A 19066-nucleotide genomic window follows, 5' to 3' on the forward strand; every position below is an offset into this window, starting at 1 on the left:
ACGGGCAGCATCGTTATTTGGATTCATTTCGTTCATACGTATACTACATCCCTCTTCCTCTTATTTTGCAAATTTGTTTAATTCAACGGTACTTTTATAGACCAAACTGATGCAATACGGTTGGTATTAAGGTAGTGGTGGTGAAGGAAATGGAGACAAACAAATTACCTACATCTACTTCGTCCATTGTATCAGCTACTTCAGCCGCTGCTATCAATCCATTATTTGATCCGGTTGCATTGCAAACAGCATACATTGCTGCTGCTCAGCTACACAACCAATTACAGCAAAATTCTCATTTAGCTAATGCTGCTGCTGCTGCTGCTGTTGCTAATGTTGCTACTGTTAATACAACTGCTGTTATATCACCTTCTACTATCACAACAACATCTACTACTACTGCCAACAATATCCACACAGCAATACAGAAAGCTACAACACTGCAATCCTCACCAGCATTTGTTGATAATGACCGGTTGTATTCTTTACTGTCACCACAAGTACATTACTGTTTAAAGCAACAGCAACGAAACTTCATACAACAACAGCAACAACAACAATCAATGAATACCTCACTGACACATCATTTCTCAGCATTTTCACCTATAAATACGGATTTAACTAGTACGGTTACGTCCACTGCTCCTTCCTTACTTACACAGCCACCTCCCATACCTCCTATAGCAGCAGTAGCACCACAGCAGTCCGTAGAGTTACTCCTCATGCAAATGCAAATGGCTACGGCTGCTGCTAGTGCTGGGTTTTTCCCTGCTGCCTTTAATGTCCTTCCACCAGTTACTGCTGCCGCACTAGGACTTTTAGCACCACAGTTTCGAATGCTACAACTTGGTGATTTGAATTTCTCACCATATTCAGCTTCAACAAATACGAATGGCATATTTGCGGCTGATGTAATGAATAAGGGTATCACTGACACATCTGCTATCGAAAGATCTCTATTACAAACACAGGTCCTTATTTATAACTTTTCTTCATAATTAAGTTGCAAGACGTCAAACCACTACTTTATGATTCAAGCGAATGTGTGAAGGGAATGCATAAAAAAATTTGAAGGAGGAATGCGTAAAATCAAATTTGAATCTTAGGGAAGTAACATCCAAACTAAATTTTAAAATCCTCAGTATGCAACTGGTCAGATTCCTCAGAAATTTACAGGCATCATGTTTATTTTATAATATACACTACTTTCTATATTCTGACATAGTATATTATGCTTTAATTTAATCATCCTATTTATAGATTAATTTGTTGACAAATGGATCGTCATTATCGCCTGCTGTCAGTGACCATACATGTGTAAGTGGTACGGCATCTGATACATCACCTAACGGTGTCACATCTTCCCTGGTGCAACAGCTAAATCCTACATTGAATCATAACTCCTCACTACATAATACCAATAATGGCAATAAACAACAGCGCATGCAAATGAAAAGACCTTATGATGAAATGTCAATACTACGATCTCTTTGTAGTGAAAATTATACCAGCGAGCAAGAAATGGCGACGATGTATGGAAAACGAAGTAAATTAGCTGTAGCCGATGAAAGTGGACGACGAAGCCTACAGAAATTGACGAAAGGTTCTTTATATTATAAATTAGGCTACAAAAAGAATGAACTTTAGAAGCGTTTTATGACAGTTCTGAGTTTATAACGTTGCTAGTTCAATCTTTTCTCCATTATATATTCTTTCAACACATTTCAGCATCATCTAAGAGCACAAGAAAGTCAGTGTAATTTCCCTCTTGTTTTATTTCATGCATTTTTTTTTTTTCTTTCCGAGATTTCATTGCTAAATGGGTTGTACCCCCAGTCTGTGTTTTGTAAGATGTAGGGAAAGCGCTATTACAAAAAGATTTGTCTGCTTTTGTACCTGAAGCATATTATAGATATTAGAGACTGAAAAGTCACCACAAGAAACTTTTATTATTACCAAAAACCGTTTAGCAGATTAGTTTTACGGTCCGCTGACTCTGTATTTTAAGAGCATATCAGTTGTAAACGGATAGTGTTTCACAGCGTTGTGGTGGTAAGTGAAACTAGAAATTTTTTTCTGTGACTACCTGGGATGATTTGTATGACAATTTCTCTTTTTCAGCATGTAATTCAGGGAAAAATCAACAGCAACAGCAGTGTCTGGTGGAGCTCGACAATAAAGATTTATTGGAAGAAAGTTCGAAAAGTAGCAAGAAAATTGCTGAAAAATGCGTAACATCCGATCCGTATGATGAAAATTCGCCAGACCGTCATCATCCTCTAAATGTTCGTTTATTCTTCTTGATGATTCCATTTACAAACTTTTCGACCATACGCTCTCACTAAGTTCTGTAGGTCTTTTTGTGTGTTGCATATGAACATACGGACACCACTCTTTTCTTCTTTTCATCTTTTGAATCGACCAAATTTGTAATGTTTGCTGGGTGATACATGGAGGCATTTGTCGTTTGTCTACGTTACCTCATCTCTGACCATGCAATTTTATGTTTTTTTCATCACCCTTTGTGACTATTCCAGCATCGTCCACCAGCCATGGAAGCACGATTCCTGGAATGTATGGCAGCTATTGCCCTTCATTCAAACATTCCTTTGCCAATCAAAGATGAAAATATGATCAGCAGTACAAACATCAATAGGAGTAGAGCGGAGGAAAACGGTGGTAATGGTAAATCGGAAAAACAAAAGCAATTTATAAACGATACAGAACCAGAAAATTCAAACAGAACAGATTTGAGAAACATATCAACACCTGATCGGCGTAGATCAAATGAAAATATTTCTGTTACTTCGAATGAGAATGAAAAAAAATATTGGCCAAATTCAGCAATAGATGAAGAACTGTGCAGAGAACTAGAAAATTATAAGGACTCGGATGTCCCGGTGATTCATGCATTCGTTTTGCCGGCAAAGCTATCCGATTCGGCTTCATCACCTTTTTCCGACGAAAAATGCTCTCAAGAAAATGCTTCACCATGTACAATGGTACCAGAATCAGTTGCCTTGCCGATTCCAATTCTCAATACACTTTTAGATCGCATACTACAAACTATGCTTGATTCCTAGTTATGTAAGTTTTTATGTGAATTTTTGAAATTTTTGAGCACATGCTCTGTATGCAAGTTGAAGACGGAAGAAATCAACGTGTGTTTGAACTAGTGGAACTCGTGGTTCATAGAGGGTTCCCAACGCAATCAGGAAAGAAAGTTAAATCAAGTTTGATATTAAGACAAACTTATGTTCATCACAATACAACTTCTCAGTGAAGTAATCTGCTGAGCATGTCAATTTTTCATGCGTAAGTGCGCTTTCAAAATTTTCTTATCTTTGAAAATCTAGCTGTATTCCCTGAATCTCCCTACCTGTTAATTTACTTTTTTATTAGTCGCTCGTGATTTTCAATAGAACGGTACTTTCTAACACAAATTCATGTTCTGGTAATCTTTTATTATTTAGAAAGACAAACCACCCCAATCCTATGGCAAATTTGCCGACAATCAAAACTGTATTATAAATTTTGCTTAGTGGTCTCTCAAAAAATAGAAATATAAGGTATAAATGACCAACACTAAAAAGAAATGATCTTTGGCAAACTAAAAATTTTAACTAAAAATCGGAACATGGACATCCCGTGCCCTTATTAGTACTTGATGAATTTTTTCTAAGAGTTTACTTCCGTTATTTGATTCCTATATCATAGATGTTTTTAGTCGTTACTGAATGAATTTCAAAAAAATCAAATAAATTGGTAATCTCAAGCTTAGGAGCTGTTCCTATAGCAATTACTCATCAATAAAATATACACTAAACTTTAAAGTCAGGATAAGTATATGTGGTACCTCATATCTAATTTCTTTCATGAGATCTTTTATTGTTGTTATAACTTCATTAACTGAAAATAATTGAATTATAGTTCAGGAGTAATGCTTTCAGACCTCATCATTTATCTGTTATCATAACTGATCACTAAAAACGGTCTTCCTATTTTCTACCTCAATATAATTTCCGCTTGATTTGATGTTAAAGTGATTGAATTTTTTTTTTTTATAGAAAAACTAATTTTCCTGACGTGTAATGTTAAATCTCATGGATACTGTTTTTATTGTTGTCGTGTGCCTATATGCTTTTTGTCTATATATAAGGGTTGATTTTTTCATACTTGAAAATAATTTGCACTTTTTCATTCATATTTGTTTACATCTTTCATGAACGAAAAGAGATGCGGGGAAACTATGCTAACCCATATCTGCGAAGACAAATTTCTCGATTTTGATCAAGCTGTTTGAGTACTTACTTATTTTAAGTTTTAACGGTATTATTCTAACAGTGAGAAAGGCTTTAATATATAGTCAATAAGACAAACTCATTTGTTATCAGCTGCCAAGAATTGTTTTTTATACTAGTTTAACCCTGTCGCTGAAGTATAGAACAATGCCAACAGAAAGTATGAACTCGGAATGAATAAACTATAGACGAGTGATATTGGAGTGAGACAAGAAAAGGAAATACAGCCTATCATTTTACATAAAGCGTTGGAATTACAGTAAAGTTATGTTCCACTGCTTAAGATTTTCCATGAGATATTCTAAACCTCATTGAAAAACTACAAAACGGTATAACAGCAAGAAACTAACCGTTCCAATTTCCGTGAATGTATCCGCTAACGCTGCAAGTTTTGATACTGGGTTGAAATATGAACTGATTTGCTGTAATGTTTGAATAGCCGATTTATAGAACTTCCTACGAGCAGTTACACGAATCTAAATCATGGACCGAATTTACTTCTGAATAGTTCTAAGCACATGGATGCCTTACCTAAGTGCCCGGATGAATCACTATCATTTGTCCTGCAGGTAAGAGAATAGCCAAGAAGCACTATTTAGATTTGATTAAGAACTTACCAGTGACATGTCAAAATCATCGACATTTTCAGTATTAATCGGCCAGAGATCCCTATAAATTATTAGTTTATTACTTGAATAAGTTATAATTGTTTGGTCATACAGTATTTCTAGAAACGGTTGCGGACGAGCTGGCCGATGCTTTAGATAAAGTGTATGCAAAACAAACACCGAATAAGCAGCAGGGAATTCATAATTCATAAAGAGAGCATTGAACCAAACCAAATTGAGAAAACTCAGACGCACTTTATTAAATTCCATAAAACTTCAAATAAGAATTTCATTAATATCCATGAAACTTTCGCATTTTATAATGTTTATTAAGTTCCACGAGACTTCCCATAAGAATTTCTTTTCCAAAGGCCCAAGGAAAATTTAAAGTACTAAACTTTTTATCTTCAGCTGAAAGCTTCGCTTTGAGTATTGGTTGCTTATATATATATATAAAGACTGAGGACGAAATACTGTAGGCTTGAGAAAAATAGGGGGTGCAGGTTTCGTAGATATTCTGCGAGAAATGAGAAGAGATGATTTTGAGATGTTCCAGTTGAGAAAAACCCTTCCATCCGGAAAAAATTCTTCGCGTAAAAAAATTCAAACTTTACCGATTTATTTCAAGATAAGCGAGTAATTTCACATCGGTGAAGGCATTCAAATAAACTACACGTTCCCAATATCGTCGATCCAAGTCAGAACAATTTACTGAATAAAGTGTGAAAATCACGGGATAGCACTCAGAGAAGAGTGTTTCAATAATAAAATTGCATGAAGGATATAAAAGAGATGTTGTGAAGCTCGATTCAACACTTCGTCCAGTTATACTTCTAAAATATTAATTATACGTAACGACTAGCGATCGACTGAGAGAATCAGTTTAGTAAATGAATTATAACTTTTCTAAAAGCTCCTATCGTATATAATATTTTGACAGATTTGTCAAACATTTTAAATAATTGAATTGTTGAAAAATCTAAAATACTGATACATTTCATAACTGAACAGATCTGCCTAATTTAATAACCGTTTTACATTTACGGTACATGTTTGTATAGTTAGTGAAGGACAAAAAAGGATGGAGAACGAAAACTCACCTGTTCTTAGCTAATTGTGGATTAGAATCAATATTGCCGGATGCTAGATTATTATCAGTACATACTGGTATAGGAGCAAACATTTCAAATGTATGAGGTAGATTGTTAAATAATAATCTGAAAATACGAAAAATGCTTGCATGAAAACATTCCGCGACACATTTTGTAAGGACTACTTACAGTTACATTATTAGCTTTACCTCATAACAGAATAAATTCTCGAATGTATACTGTGCAGTTCGCAAACAGCCTGTCTACAAACAGCTCGATGAGTGCCAATTGTACCATAAGAACCCGTGAAAACTTCAGATAAACCAAACACTAATCGCCGAAGTGGGTGATATTTGTGTCTCAGGGCCTGTAATAAAAAAATGTGTAGAAATGGGGTCAGTTTTTACAAAGAATTATATAAGAAAATAAGCAATAATGCCCATCATATGACAGTTTTAGCAAAGATTAGTGTCTGATCTCCCAGTCAAAAAGGTTTTGTACCAGAGATAACAAATGAAAATTTTCATGACAAAAATAATTTGAATTTGTTCTACAAAGAGGGCCTCGAATAAAATAGCAAAAATTATATAGAACTTTGAAAATGTACTAGGCTCCAATACTGTTGCACCATATCATAGTATTCATTCGACCATTTTTGTGTATATTGCGGGATTTTCTCAAGGTTTTCATCAAATACAACTCTTAAAATAGACACTGCCAAGGGATAAATAACAAGGAAAAAGCTGCCAGATATCAATTTTGTTAATTTATTGGTGGATATAAATACTGATAATCTGATTTTATAACTCGTAATTACCGATAACTTGCAAGTCCTCACTATTAGAAATTATAATAAACAACATACTTAATTTCTTCTTTGTTCATTCCTAAACGAATCTTCGCAATACTCGATGCAAGTGAATTCCACGCAGCAAGACGACATTCATCGTCAGCAACTTCGCTAACATCAGCAGCATTTGTTATATGGACAGGAACACCAAGATCATACACTAAGAAACTTTGGAAAAGCTCCTTCCATTTCAGCTCTGCATCAGTTGTCCATTGAATTCCTGTTGATAGGATATTACTGAAATGCAGAAATTATAATTCCAAGAAAATCGTAAAGTTCAGATTGATGAAGTTGACCAGAATTCACTTGTCTAATGAAAAAGATGTCAGCAGTACAGATTTTTCTCTCCAGTAAGTGGCATTGGTAATTTTTACTTCACCATTGATGATGTCACCTGTCATCCGCCCTTTTACACGATCAAACTGATTCAGATAAAGCGTCCCCTGCAAGCGTATTTTTTTTTCTTTTTCATAGGTTGAAATCTACCTTACAGATTTATAAAAACCAAAAAAAAAAAAAAAAAAAAAAAAAAAAAAAAAAACGAATCATATTCATTTATAATGTAATAGCAAACATATACTTTCAAACAGTTATTGTATAGATCTTTTTTTTTTATGTGTGAATCTTTTATTTTTACATATCTTTTATTTCTATGATTACCTTCCCACAAATAATACCAGCTTTCTCGAAATCGCCTTCGAAACTTATTTCGGAACAATCGTCCGCTGCTGACAGCATCAAACGACCGCGCTGTAATTTTTTTCCAAGAAACTTACTTAAATAGCTTGGAAAACCCATCAAACTTCAAAATACATTTCAAACGGACAATTACCAACTATGTTTTTAGCAGACAAATTAAGAACAGGAAAACTACAATCATCCAATCTCTTCTATGAAAGATGAGTTATAAACGTGTACGATGATGATCTAGCAGTTCTTGAAATTTTCTTGCTCTTACTTCTCCGACTTATTTATATAAACTGCTATTTTTTCAGTTAGAAATCCAGAAACTGCATGAAATTTCTTTAGATTAGAAACGAACCACTAAACGGTTGTTATCAAAAAGTCCTTCGTGATACACGCCTTCAATGGTTATCAAAGTACCGTTGCCATGTCTTAAATCATTCTTCCACATGCCCAAATAACGTTCTTCTGAAAAAAGAGTATTTTATATTATCATAATGTGATAAAAACATTAACTTATCTAGAATAAGTTTGGAGGCACTAAATATTACTTTAGAAACTGCGAATTTCGCGCCAGTACAAGATTCAGCAGAAGAAATACTTAAAAAAAGAAGAAAAAAAAAAAAAAACCACTAGCACTTATGTTCTAAAATTCGATAGCTAGCAAATTAATTTGGGGCATTAACTTTCTGTCAAAATTTTAACAGAAATAAGGATAATACTATTGCTTGTAGAAACTCCATATCCAGAACGCATTCCAGCTTGCCAACCACCGAAATATGTTTCCGTCTGATCACCTTTAGATACATGTAATAATCCATAACCATGTCTTAGTCCTCTTTGCATATAGCCATCATATGTGTCACCATTTGAAAATCTGAAAAGAACTGAACGAAAAGTACAACGTCAGATAAAACAAGAACTGTATGGTTTAACAATAACCACAGCATTAAAAGCTCCAGTCAATCAATATAAGGATTGCGAATATTCTCTAGTTTCTGATGAAATTTCACATGTAAAAATACTTACGTGATATGAGCTAATCCTTCTAAACAGCCGTTACGCCAGAAACCAATGTGTACATCAACTTCTGGTGTTCCTTCCTCCTTCACTCCAAAATATGGGTTGATCTTCCGTAAATTTCCACCTGTAGTTATTGACATTTTCCCAAACCTATAACTCATCGCTTATTCTTATTAGAATACTGCTAAGGAAAAAAGGAAGAAAAACAATAATATTCTATAAGTTAATAGCAACTGAAGTGATCAATAACTAAAAATCAAGCTAATCATATAATTTGATTCTATTCGTTCACCAGTTAAAAGAAAGTTTCATGAATTATTTAGAATAAAAAATGAGTAAATTTTTGAAAAATGAAAAAAATCATAAATTACAGTTATCATTTACTATCATTCTCATATAAAAACTACGTAACGAGCACGAAGACAAAATGCTAAAATCACTGCAGCATAAATTAACACACCCTTCTAAACGCCCATCAACAAAGTATCCTTGGTATTCCCATTTGCTTGGATACACAAGACATCCTCTGAAATGAGAAAATGTAAAAATGAACTGCAAAGCATATGAATAGGTTTATAAAAAGTCAACTATATAATTAGAATACACTATAAACTAGAACCTAAGCGAAGGATTTGCAAATCTCACAGAGTTAGCGCTATAGACGAGTATTTCATTATTTGATAGTATTTTTTTACTTATTAGTAAGAAATCATTAAGTAAAAATGACAGACTAATTTTTCTGGCGTAAAAGTTATCATATCAAAAGATTACTGAAAGCCTAAATTGAAGGAAAGAAACATCATAAAAATAATTAAATCTATTTCTAAGTTTATAGTTTATAGAAGGAAGAATGAGCCAGAAAGAAAACCTTCCATGAGGTTTGCCACATAACCAATAACCATCGTAAGTGCAACTTCCAAAATCAGGATGACGAGATGAAAATTTGTAGTAACCATATCGCCGTCCGGGTAGGTCGACGGTATATTGCTCCAAAAGGTTATCTGCCGTATATCGTTCATCGAAATGTCTCCATTGTCGCATAGCATGCAAAAATGTATTCTAAAATAATAAACGCATGTTAGCTGTCAATTAAAACGATTAAACTGTAAAATTCATTATAATGTTGGTAATCGAGTGGCAACTAATAGTGTTTATATGATTCTTTGCAGATAAAATGAATAATTTTGGCATTTCATCGGTACTTCACCAGTTCACTGCTATATATAAATATGCACTAATACTTGCACTAACAAAATGATGCAACAAATCAAAACGATTTAAAATCTTATTTTTTCGAAATCTCTATATCGATTAAGGGAGAAATCAGGACTGCATAAAAATAAAAAAAAAAAATGTACAGATCCTCTGAGATTCTGAGGGAACAATTACAGGAAATATAAGTAATCTTATTGGAATTAAATAAACATTGTCTCATTTCGTTCGAAAGGCGATATTTTTTGCATTATATCAAACTGTCTCAAAGTTTGTTAAGAATGTATGTCTTATATGTAGCATGAATGCTATGTTGAGAATAACATTAAATAGATAATGTTTCCATACCTAAACAAGAAACGAGAATTGCTATGTTTAATACCTATCCTCGTTTAAAAATATGAGGATAGGTGTATTTAATGATATGCATAAAAAATGCAAGAAATATGCCAAATACAATACCTTGCACTCAATATTTGCAAATCGAATATGAAATTTGTTTTCTGGTCCAAATACCCGTACTAGATATTCGTCATCTTCTTTCCTATTTACTTCCAACCACACCAGCGGAAAGTTCAGCACAATAACATCTTGTCTCTGGATTTTTTTTGTAACTTTTAATTTATAATCTACGAATTTTCACAATCGACCTAACAAGGTATCCGAAAATATTCAACTTTCGGCATGATGATCGTAATGGACAACATGTAGAGTATAATTGGTTTTTTAGCGAATCATTAACGTAATCATTTGTTACACCCAAAATCAGAGTGCTTGGCATTGCTAAATAACTACATAGTATTAGCTCCATAATTCATCTTAAACATTTTACGGTTCCCAATAAAATTGGCTTTTTTTTATACCTATCTTTGTTTAATAAATTTTTAAATTATCCTGGCGGTGATAATTTTCCAAAATCCTTTTCAATCTTATAGTAATATAATATCTGATTCATTGAGTAGTTGAGTAGTTGGTCTAATTAAAACTTATTTTCCATAATTTTCCTTTAAACAACAATCAAAATTCATTTTATAAAACCTCAATAACTGCAACAGCATCATTAAAGACAACAACCGCTAGCCAGCCATGTCTCACTGTAGTCCATGTTGAATTCTCATATACGTTTATCACACCTGCTGTTTCTAACTGCTTATTTTCGGCCTTCCACAATAGCAAACGTGCCGGTTGCTTGAGCTAAACAGAAACTTTTCCATAAAAATTGAAAAAAGTATAAAATAATACTTTGCACAAAAAGAGGATTAAAAAAAATCGGTGATTAAAAAAGCTTTCGGAAAGGAAAGTGACAAACCGATTGCGCATGTATAGGTGCACACTTCCAAAAATGATAAGTATTGTCGCCGATAGTACGAAAATGATCCAACTGATATTTAGCAGATATCCAATAGCTTTTCCATTCCGCTGAGAAAATATCCTCATTGTTCTGCAATATTGGGTACTTTCAGAATATCTGTAAATGCTAAACAATATGAAGATTCGATCTGCTTTGTTTTTAAAGAAAACTAATTGCTATTACATCCATTGACCATGTATACTACTGTTATTTTGTTGTCAATGATACTCATATCATCACTGTAACTGTATGATATGAATTTATCGTTTTTCATTAAAACAATTGAGACTCTTCCATTCGTAATTAATTCAGCACTGCATTCAAAAAAAAAAAAAACTGCAATCAGTGTTATCATTAAATCATTTCTGATACTAACATATTGAAAGAGGATAAAATAATTCTGAAAGTATTAGAAGTTATAAGTATTCTTTTTTAGGAAATGAAAGTATGCTATTATTTGTTAAATGAAAGTATTCTATGAAAGTACCATGTTTTGTTTATTTATTTACTAACTACTTTTAAATTCTTCTTCAATAGGTATGGCATATATCGATCATCTTTTTTGAATCGCAAAAAGTGGGAAGTGCATGATTCGATGAATTCAGCAGTTGTTCAGTAATTTCTGGAATGTTGATGCGCTGATAGTCACATCAAAATTTTGACATTGTGAAAGTTCACTGCACAATTAAAAAAAAGAAAAAATGTGGATGGAAGAAAAGTAACAGTTAGGACAGCCAGTTTATTGACTGGTAAGTTTCTGGAAGAAAAAATTATGCATTTTATCAGTAACTCCCTCCCACTACAATCATTGCTTATACTAATATTGACTGGATCGTAAACGTAACTGAAATTAAGTAATAACCTTATAAAACACGAATTTATTCTTAGTAATGATGCGAAATAAATATAATTGATCAAATTTATTTAAACTAAATGACGCACCACTTATTCTGTTCCAGTGAATTACTGAAAGGAAAGATGATGACTAGATTAATGTCAAAGAAATTAACAAAACAAAGAGTTAGATAAACTACAGAACTTGCAGTTAATGACTTCCTTCCGAATGTAACAATGGAATTTTAAATCAATTCATGTAACCTTAACAGTTGACAAATGGTCCTCGTTTTCTTCTTTTTTCTTTTCGCTTAATATCTCCTTTGATTTCATAGTTTTAAGCCAAGATAATAACATCATTCTTATTTGAAAGCATATGATGCCAGCATAAAATTTCCATTAAGCTAGGTAAATGATAACTAACAAAAAAGCAGCAAGACAGTATTCAATTCATTTTCTCAAACTATGAAAAAAATATAAATTTAGAGTTGAGATGAAAAAGAGATGAAATGAAGCATTCATTTAAAGTACATGAATATGGTAGAGTACAATTTCAGTGTTATTACTGAAATCAGAAACTTGATGAACTGTAAAAAGACAGAATTGCACCCCCTTTTAAATTGGATTTTTGAATCTTTTTCAAAGTTATGCAAAACAAGGACATTTCTATTGCTAAACAGTTATGAATTAAATTGTTTTGAAAATCCATTTCTTTCGCCAAATAAAGAAAGTATTGTTACTTCAATAAAGGAATGTTCAAGAATTTTTTGAAGCAGTCGACCTTGGCATTTACCTGGCAAGTCGATAGGAATCAAGGGAACCGTTGGAAGGAAACAAAATTCAATTTAGCGAAATTGCATTCAGCCATAGGATCTGCTAAATAAATTAGTCATCCTTACTTATCTTTGAAAAATTTTAGCATTCTACAAATTTTAGCATCGTACTTAAAAACCTTATAAATAACGACGTGACAAACACGTCCGGATACAAATCACATACCGGTAAATGCCCGGTTTGATATACCACGCTTAGTGCTTCATGCGGAAAAAATTTCCGTCCTTGATGTGACAAAAACTGCACAAACATTCTCTCAATGTGATATTTAAAAAAAAAAATTTTTTTTAGGAGCAGAAATAGGTCATTGTTTGAAGGATCTTTCATTTTAACGGAAAACGTTCAAATGAACTCCATTGTTTGTGGGACAGAGAAAGTGCCCCAAAGGACACCAAATTTTTTTGCTATTAACATATGTCTCATTCAAGTCCTTATAATGTGCTGTAAAATAAAAAAACTTCCTGCAATAACAGTACTACTTTACTTTTGGAAACAAAAAATAATGATAAGCAATCATCGAATTCTATAAATTTAACCAACAAATTACAATTCAATGATTACTGCTTAACGTAATTTATAAAATAGAGGTGGAAAGTAAACACTAAACATAGAAATCAATTTCAAAGCAAGTAACTGGGTTCATTATTAATATTGATACAAGTATTATGATATAAAACTGTTTGTTTTTAAAGACAAAATGAATAAGTAAGTAATCTGTTTATAACAAATTACAGGCTTGATATTAGAGCAGTCCCAAAATTTCTCTTCCAAATTCCAGATTAGGATAATCGGATTCCGAAACTATGAAATTAAAAGCATATCGATTTATTACTTACTTTCCAATATTATTCAGTAATCTATAATATCAGAGCATCTGACCAAAAAAAAAAAAAACAGCAAAATTTTGATTCAGATTTCTCACATAAAACATAAAGAATAGATTTCTCGAATACTACACACATTTTGTGATTTCTATGTTTTGTACTAAACTAATCTTCGATAAATTCAAAATTAATGAAGCAATGTCTTCTAATTCAGAAACATTAAATTTTAGAAGAGTGTAGTATATGTAGTATATGCGACTAAATTTTCACAGTAATTAATTCACGCTAATCCAAAATTCTACTGATTATCCTTCTCGCTGGTCTGAGAACATAAAGAACTTCATAATGCATATCACAAATTTTAACGATGTCAATGATATTTTACTCCAGTAATACCAGATAAAAGAACTTTTGTAACAATTCTGCAGACCTTTCATTGGTTTGAAATGTAAAAGCGTAATGAAGAAAAAAGGATGAAACAGTTAATATGGTTATTTGATGTGTGATAAAGGCTAATCATTCCCTGATCTATGATAAAGATTTAACAAAATCAGCAAAAAATCTTTTTCCTGATAGAATCGTACCCCGGAATTCAAGCGCAACCATGATTCCTTATCAGGACTATTAGTCACTCGATTTAGCTAATCTCCCAACATCACAAATATCTTGAACAGGTCTTCAGAAATATCTCTCAGTACCTATATGTACTCTTAATACTCGTTGATTGCTGAAATCAGCACTGAACTCCCTAATTTTTTCGGAAAAAAACACTAAAATACCAAATAAACTAAAAATATGAAAAAATAGCATATAACGAATAATAGAATATATATAAAGTAGAAATAATAAGAGAGTAAAAGAGAATCAAATGAATTTAAAAAAAAGCTTCTTTACTTATATCACCAGTAACGATCTCCTCATATTTATTTTAATTTATTAATACTTTTTTATTAAGTTGGTCGGTCGAGAAAAATTAAAATTAATGTGTTTTAGTACTTCTTATTCCGATAAGAGATCTTGCACTTACTAATTCCTTCACCGTTTACTTGTTGATTAGATAAATTGACTGATAAATAAAATGACTTATGTAGTGGGCCTGTAAAATTCTTGAAATTTTTCATACGTCATTTCATTTACCAGTCAATTTATCTGATTTTCTGTCAAGAAAAAAAAATTTCCTGAAAATTTTGAGAAGATCCCAGTAAATAACAATGTGAGAAAGGCAGTTTTATCTTCGTTCATCATTCTAGTTCCTTGTAACATATTCAAATACATTTTTTTTTATCTAATTTTGCGAATAACATCTTAAATACATTCGACGAAAACCTTTAAATTCCTGAAGATTTTCAAATAAATCTTCAAAAAAAAAATCCCGAAAGTTTTGAAATATCATCAATGATTTGAAATTTGAGATATGTTTCCAACTTGTACTGCAAGTGTATATTCAGCTTTTCCGATGTTGGAAAGGAATTTTACCACTTTTGTCCAATAATAAGTACAGTGTAGTAAAAATTGTGGAATAATTTCAATGATTAGGATAATAAAGAAACTTCAAGGTAAAATTTCAAGAGAAACTTCAAGGCATTTTGTTGAGTATTCTAAGTAAGAAAACTCACATCAGCATTTGAAACAATAATTAGTCTATAAAAATTTACAATAATGTGGACAAATTATCTTTTTTTCACTATGGCTCAAAAAAGAAGCTTTTCCATTGTAATTCGAAAAAAATCAGAGAATGAAATTTAAATTTAAAACCGATTTAAATGAAAATTTTGAACTTTGGCATAAAAAAATAAAAATGCACATAAAATTCTAACACTCATAAAATTTGAACTTTTTTTTTTAATTTCTAACTTTCATACAAAACGAAAAAAAGCCATTGAGTTGTCCCTGTTATCGTCAACCAAGAAGCACAATATATTAAGCTGAGAAAATGAAAGCCCTAGAATGTTCTACGTGATGCAGAACTTTTCGTGCCAACGAATCAAATAATTCATCATTAATTTAGAGCAGAAATATGGTTACTTCCAAAAAAAGTAAACCGCATTTGAAATTATTTATCCCAATATTCTTTATATTTTCTCACTTTCTGTTATCGGGAAAATCCAAAAAAAAAAAAGCAAAACTTTGTGGTTAAAATTTCAATTTCACTGTTCTGCACTGATCCTTTCATTTTTCTATTTGAAATTTCAAGAAATCAATGGCAATACAAATAGCTATTAAGGAGAGGAGAGATACAACGGAATTTGCCAAACTGGCATCCGTTGCAATCAACAAGGGTAGTTCCGCCCCTCATAAAAAAAAAAAAAACCTGAAATTATTCTATAAATAGAGTACTTCGAAATTCCATTTGACTCATCTGGTTTGTTACGTTGTTGAAGACAGCTTTAGTCTTCAAGAAAACTGAGTCACCGCAAGATGTCCATTTTCACTTCTTCTCTGTTGACTATTGTTGCTCTCAGAACAGTTCTGTTGACGTCGTCCGTTATATCAGATACCCTATCCCCTCGTTCTACAAAAGGCAATTTTGGCTACTATCCGCCAGCGGGTATGTGCTATTTTATCGGTATTATTTTATCATCTTTATGGGTTAGCTTCATTATAAGAGCAATGAGTTAAAAAGCAATGAATTAAATTACTGACTTTACAGTTGGATGCACCAAATTTTCCGAAACTTTCGGTAGCCGAAATTAATTTACAGAAATTTATGCATAGAAACTGCATTATTACTAACAAAAGATAAAGTTTCCCAAATAAAATAAAAAGTAAACAATGATTAGAGGGCATTTTTTGGTTACTGGCAAGTTGATAAATCTGTTTATAGAATATGGGCATAATTATTCTCCTAAAAATTATTGAAATAAGTTTTTTCAAAATCTAAGCAGATTCCTTTGTCCTTTATCGGTCATAAGCTTAAGTTAATAACAGCGATTTATAAGCTGCAATTAAAATCACTCGATTCGTTAAGTGCAAACATTGGGAACAACAATTACCTTCCAAAACAAACAAAGTAATTACAACATGACTTACTAAAGAAAGTTTCAATACTTTGTTTCAGAGCCAGATTACCCGCCGATGACGGCATATCCGCCATCTGCGAAGTTACCAGTAAGCAGTAAAATGTGGTTTGAAAATGAGGATTTAAGAATGCCAACGAATTCAGGAAACGGTAGGATCTACGGCGACCAATTACTGGTCCGGGTTAGTTCAGTGCCACATCCAGATAACTTCAAAAGGAATGATGGAGGTGAATTAGGAACTATCAGCAATCCAGCTCATTATTACTTACATGGAGCAGACTTCGAAAAGGTTTGGTTTGACCTGATAGTTCGATATCAGAAATAACAATTTTTTAGGACAAATCTGAACACTAGTATTTCGAAAGTCGTGATATACCAATTAGTCTTACTGATGTCAACTTGTTGTGACACTTTCATATATTTCATCAGTGATGATTATCCTTAGGAAATCACATTAAATGGAAAAACTGATTTCAATTCTCACTTACTGCCTTTATAGACATTATGACGTCATACCACAGCATTTCACTTACAAACGACTGTTGCATTTCAAAAGAAAATAAAGGGCAAGAGAGTTAGGTATTCCGAAACATTCGTTGAATTTTTAACAAATGTGCCGGTAAAGTGCATTTCCCGTTCCTTCAAGGGATTTTTATATTTATATATTTACTGCCTCAGTCAATCACTCACAATTTATTAGCTTCAAATAATGACCTAAAGAAAAGAATCACCAAATTCATCATTCATAACAATCTTAGCTAGCATGATACGATTAAACATGACAGAATGAGTGTGTACATCTTTGGAAAATCCATAAAAATAAAAAATAATTGTGGAAGAATATCTAATTTATTGAGTATAAAATTGACCATTGATTTACTATTATTAATCGATTTATTTAAACAAATTTCCTTATGTTACTTCAATAATGGCAGAGTGTCTCAATATGTCAGGTTTCAGATCAAAGCACCGACATGTCGACTAACCTCATGCCATGGACCATACCCAAACGATGGCAGTTTATTGATTAACAAGGAAAAAGGTACTTCGAATGAAGAATGTGAACAAATCTTTGTTCAGATGAATGGCTGTGTGGCTCATAAAGGTTATCCGATCGGTATGGTGTGCACCATCTGTTGCCAGTGTACCAAGCAATTTATGAATGAAATGAGTCATTCTCGAGGTTTTTTACAAACTGATTGGTTAACTAGGGAGAGATTTACATTTATTTAACAAGTCAACTGTTAAACGTTTTTTTAAGCTATACTATTTATATCCATTTGCGTGTTTTTCTGTTCTATGGAAGATTTATCCTCCATATCGAAATATTCACAGCAAAATCGAAAACGTTTCAATTAGAAATTTGCTTAAACAATTAAGTATGAATATGTAGTTTAAACATCAGTTAAATGAAAATTTCAAGAGGAGTAGAAATCTCTTACTTATTGAAATTCAATGAAATTAAATTTGCAAAAAAAAAAAAAAAAATACATTTGTTGTTTTGTTTGGTTTTATTGATAAAATAAAGAACAAACCATAAATTAGTCTGAATGAGTATAATTATTGACAGTAAGCTGTGTAAGTAAATCGCATAGCGAGTTAAAAATTTTCGAAAAAATTATGATCAATAAATACAGTAAACTAAGAGAGCACAAAATATTAAGATTTAAACAAATCACTCATCTGAAATCTCATCATGTAACTTATTGAACTATCATTTAAAGTTATCTCTGTTAATAATGAGCTTTTTTGTATAGAAAATACTTTCATTTAACTTACCACCATCTAGTATTGATTTTTTTACCATATTTTCTATAACATGTTCGTTGTCACCACTATTCGAATTTTGAATCTCTATAGCATAAATTTAAATCCCGAAATCAACAGTATTTTAAATTAACTTTTTTCCATTTTCGTCCTTATCTTACTTTTCTTACTTAAAGTGTAAACATAAGAATTACTATCAATAGATAAAAAAAGTTGTTGTGTATTTCTTTGTTATTTGTAAATAATTCATCTGTTTTACAGTTAATTGAACACAACTTGTCTTTGTCCGAATAAGAAATTATTTGTGAACAAAGAGAATACAAGGATACTGAAATCTATCGTACACGCTTAATTCCGTCATCAAGGGCAAAAAGACATGAATTAGCAAGAACGAATAACGATTACAGCGAATGATTTAACTTATAGAAAAATATAAAAACAGATAAATTAAATGCAACTATTTTAATTTTGACCCACCGTTTCGGAATAATAACAAACTATCATTCATGTTCTGATGAAGATGCAAAATCAAAAGATTTCAGTCTTGTTTTTGTACCGCAATACTAAAATGCTCCTAATGTCTAATTAATATTGCAATACTGTGCGTGTTTTTGTGAACTATGTTGATATTTACGAATCAAGAAATAAGAAATATTGTTTATATTCC

The 19066-nt window shown here is 32.1% G+C and overlaps 3 protein-coding genes across 3 annotated transcripts; 2 read left to right on the plus strand and 1 right to left on the minus strand.

Annotated features, from left to right (window-relative positions):
* Window positions 1–149: 149 nt before the first annotated feature.
* Window positions 150–3083, plus strand: Bm10533 (Uncharacterized protein; the record flags this gene model as incomplete). The annotated part of the gene is made up of 4 exons (XM_001901528.2): window positions 150–971; window positions 1261–1603; window positions 2122–2285; window positions 2538–3083. 4 exons carry the CDS (start codon window positions 150–152, stop codon window positions 3081–3083), a joined length of 1875 nt encoding a protein of 624 aa, XP_001901563.2.
* A 1338-nt stretch (window positions 3084–4421) lies between these two features.
* On the minus strand, window positions 4422–12287 carry Bm10532 (Uncharacterized protein; the record flags this gene model as incomplete). The annotated part of the gene is made up of 19 exons (XM_043082124.1): window positions 4422–4433; window positions 4652–4777; window positions 4919–4970; window positions 5524–5742; window positions 6010–6126; window positions 6210–6367; window positions 6608–6701; window positions 6866–7087; window positions 7157–7293; window positions 7511–7600; window positions 7893–8002; window positions 8257–8411; window positions 8564–8707; window positions 9018–9083; window positions 9426–9616; window positions 10232–10366; window positions 10808–10963; window positions 11079–11210; window positions 12219–12287. 19 exons carry the CDS (start codon window positions 12285–12287, stop codon window positions 4422–4424), a joined length of 2385 nt encoding a protein of 794 aa, XP_042938058.1.
* A 3743-nt stretch (window positions 12288–16030) lies between these two features.
* Window positions 16031–17865, plus strand: Bm4097 (Uncharacterized protein; the record flags this gene model as incomplete). The annotated part of the gene is made up of 3 exons (XM_043082125.1): window positions 16031–16160; window positions 16671–16921; window positions 17593–17865. The coding sequence occupies 3 exons, from the start codon at window positions 16031–16033 to the stop codon at window positions 17863–17865; spliced, it is 654 nt and encodes a 217-aa protein (XP_042938059.1).
* Between the last annotated feature and the right edge of the window lie 1201 nt (window positions 17866–19066).

Source organism: Brugia malayi, assembly GCF_000002995.4.
Source record: "Brugia malayi strain FR3 genome assembly, contig: Bm_v4_Chr4_scaffold_001, whole genome shotgun sequence".
NCBI lineage: Eukaryota > Metazoa > Nematoda > Chromadorea > Rhabditida > Onchocercidae > Brugia > Brugia malayi.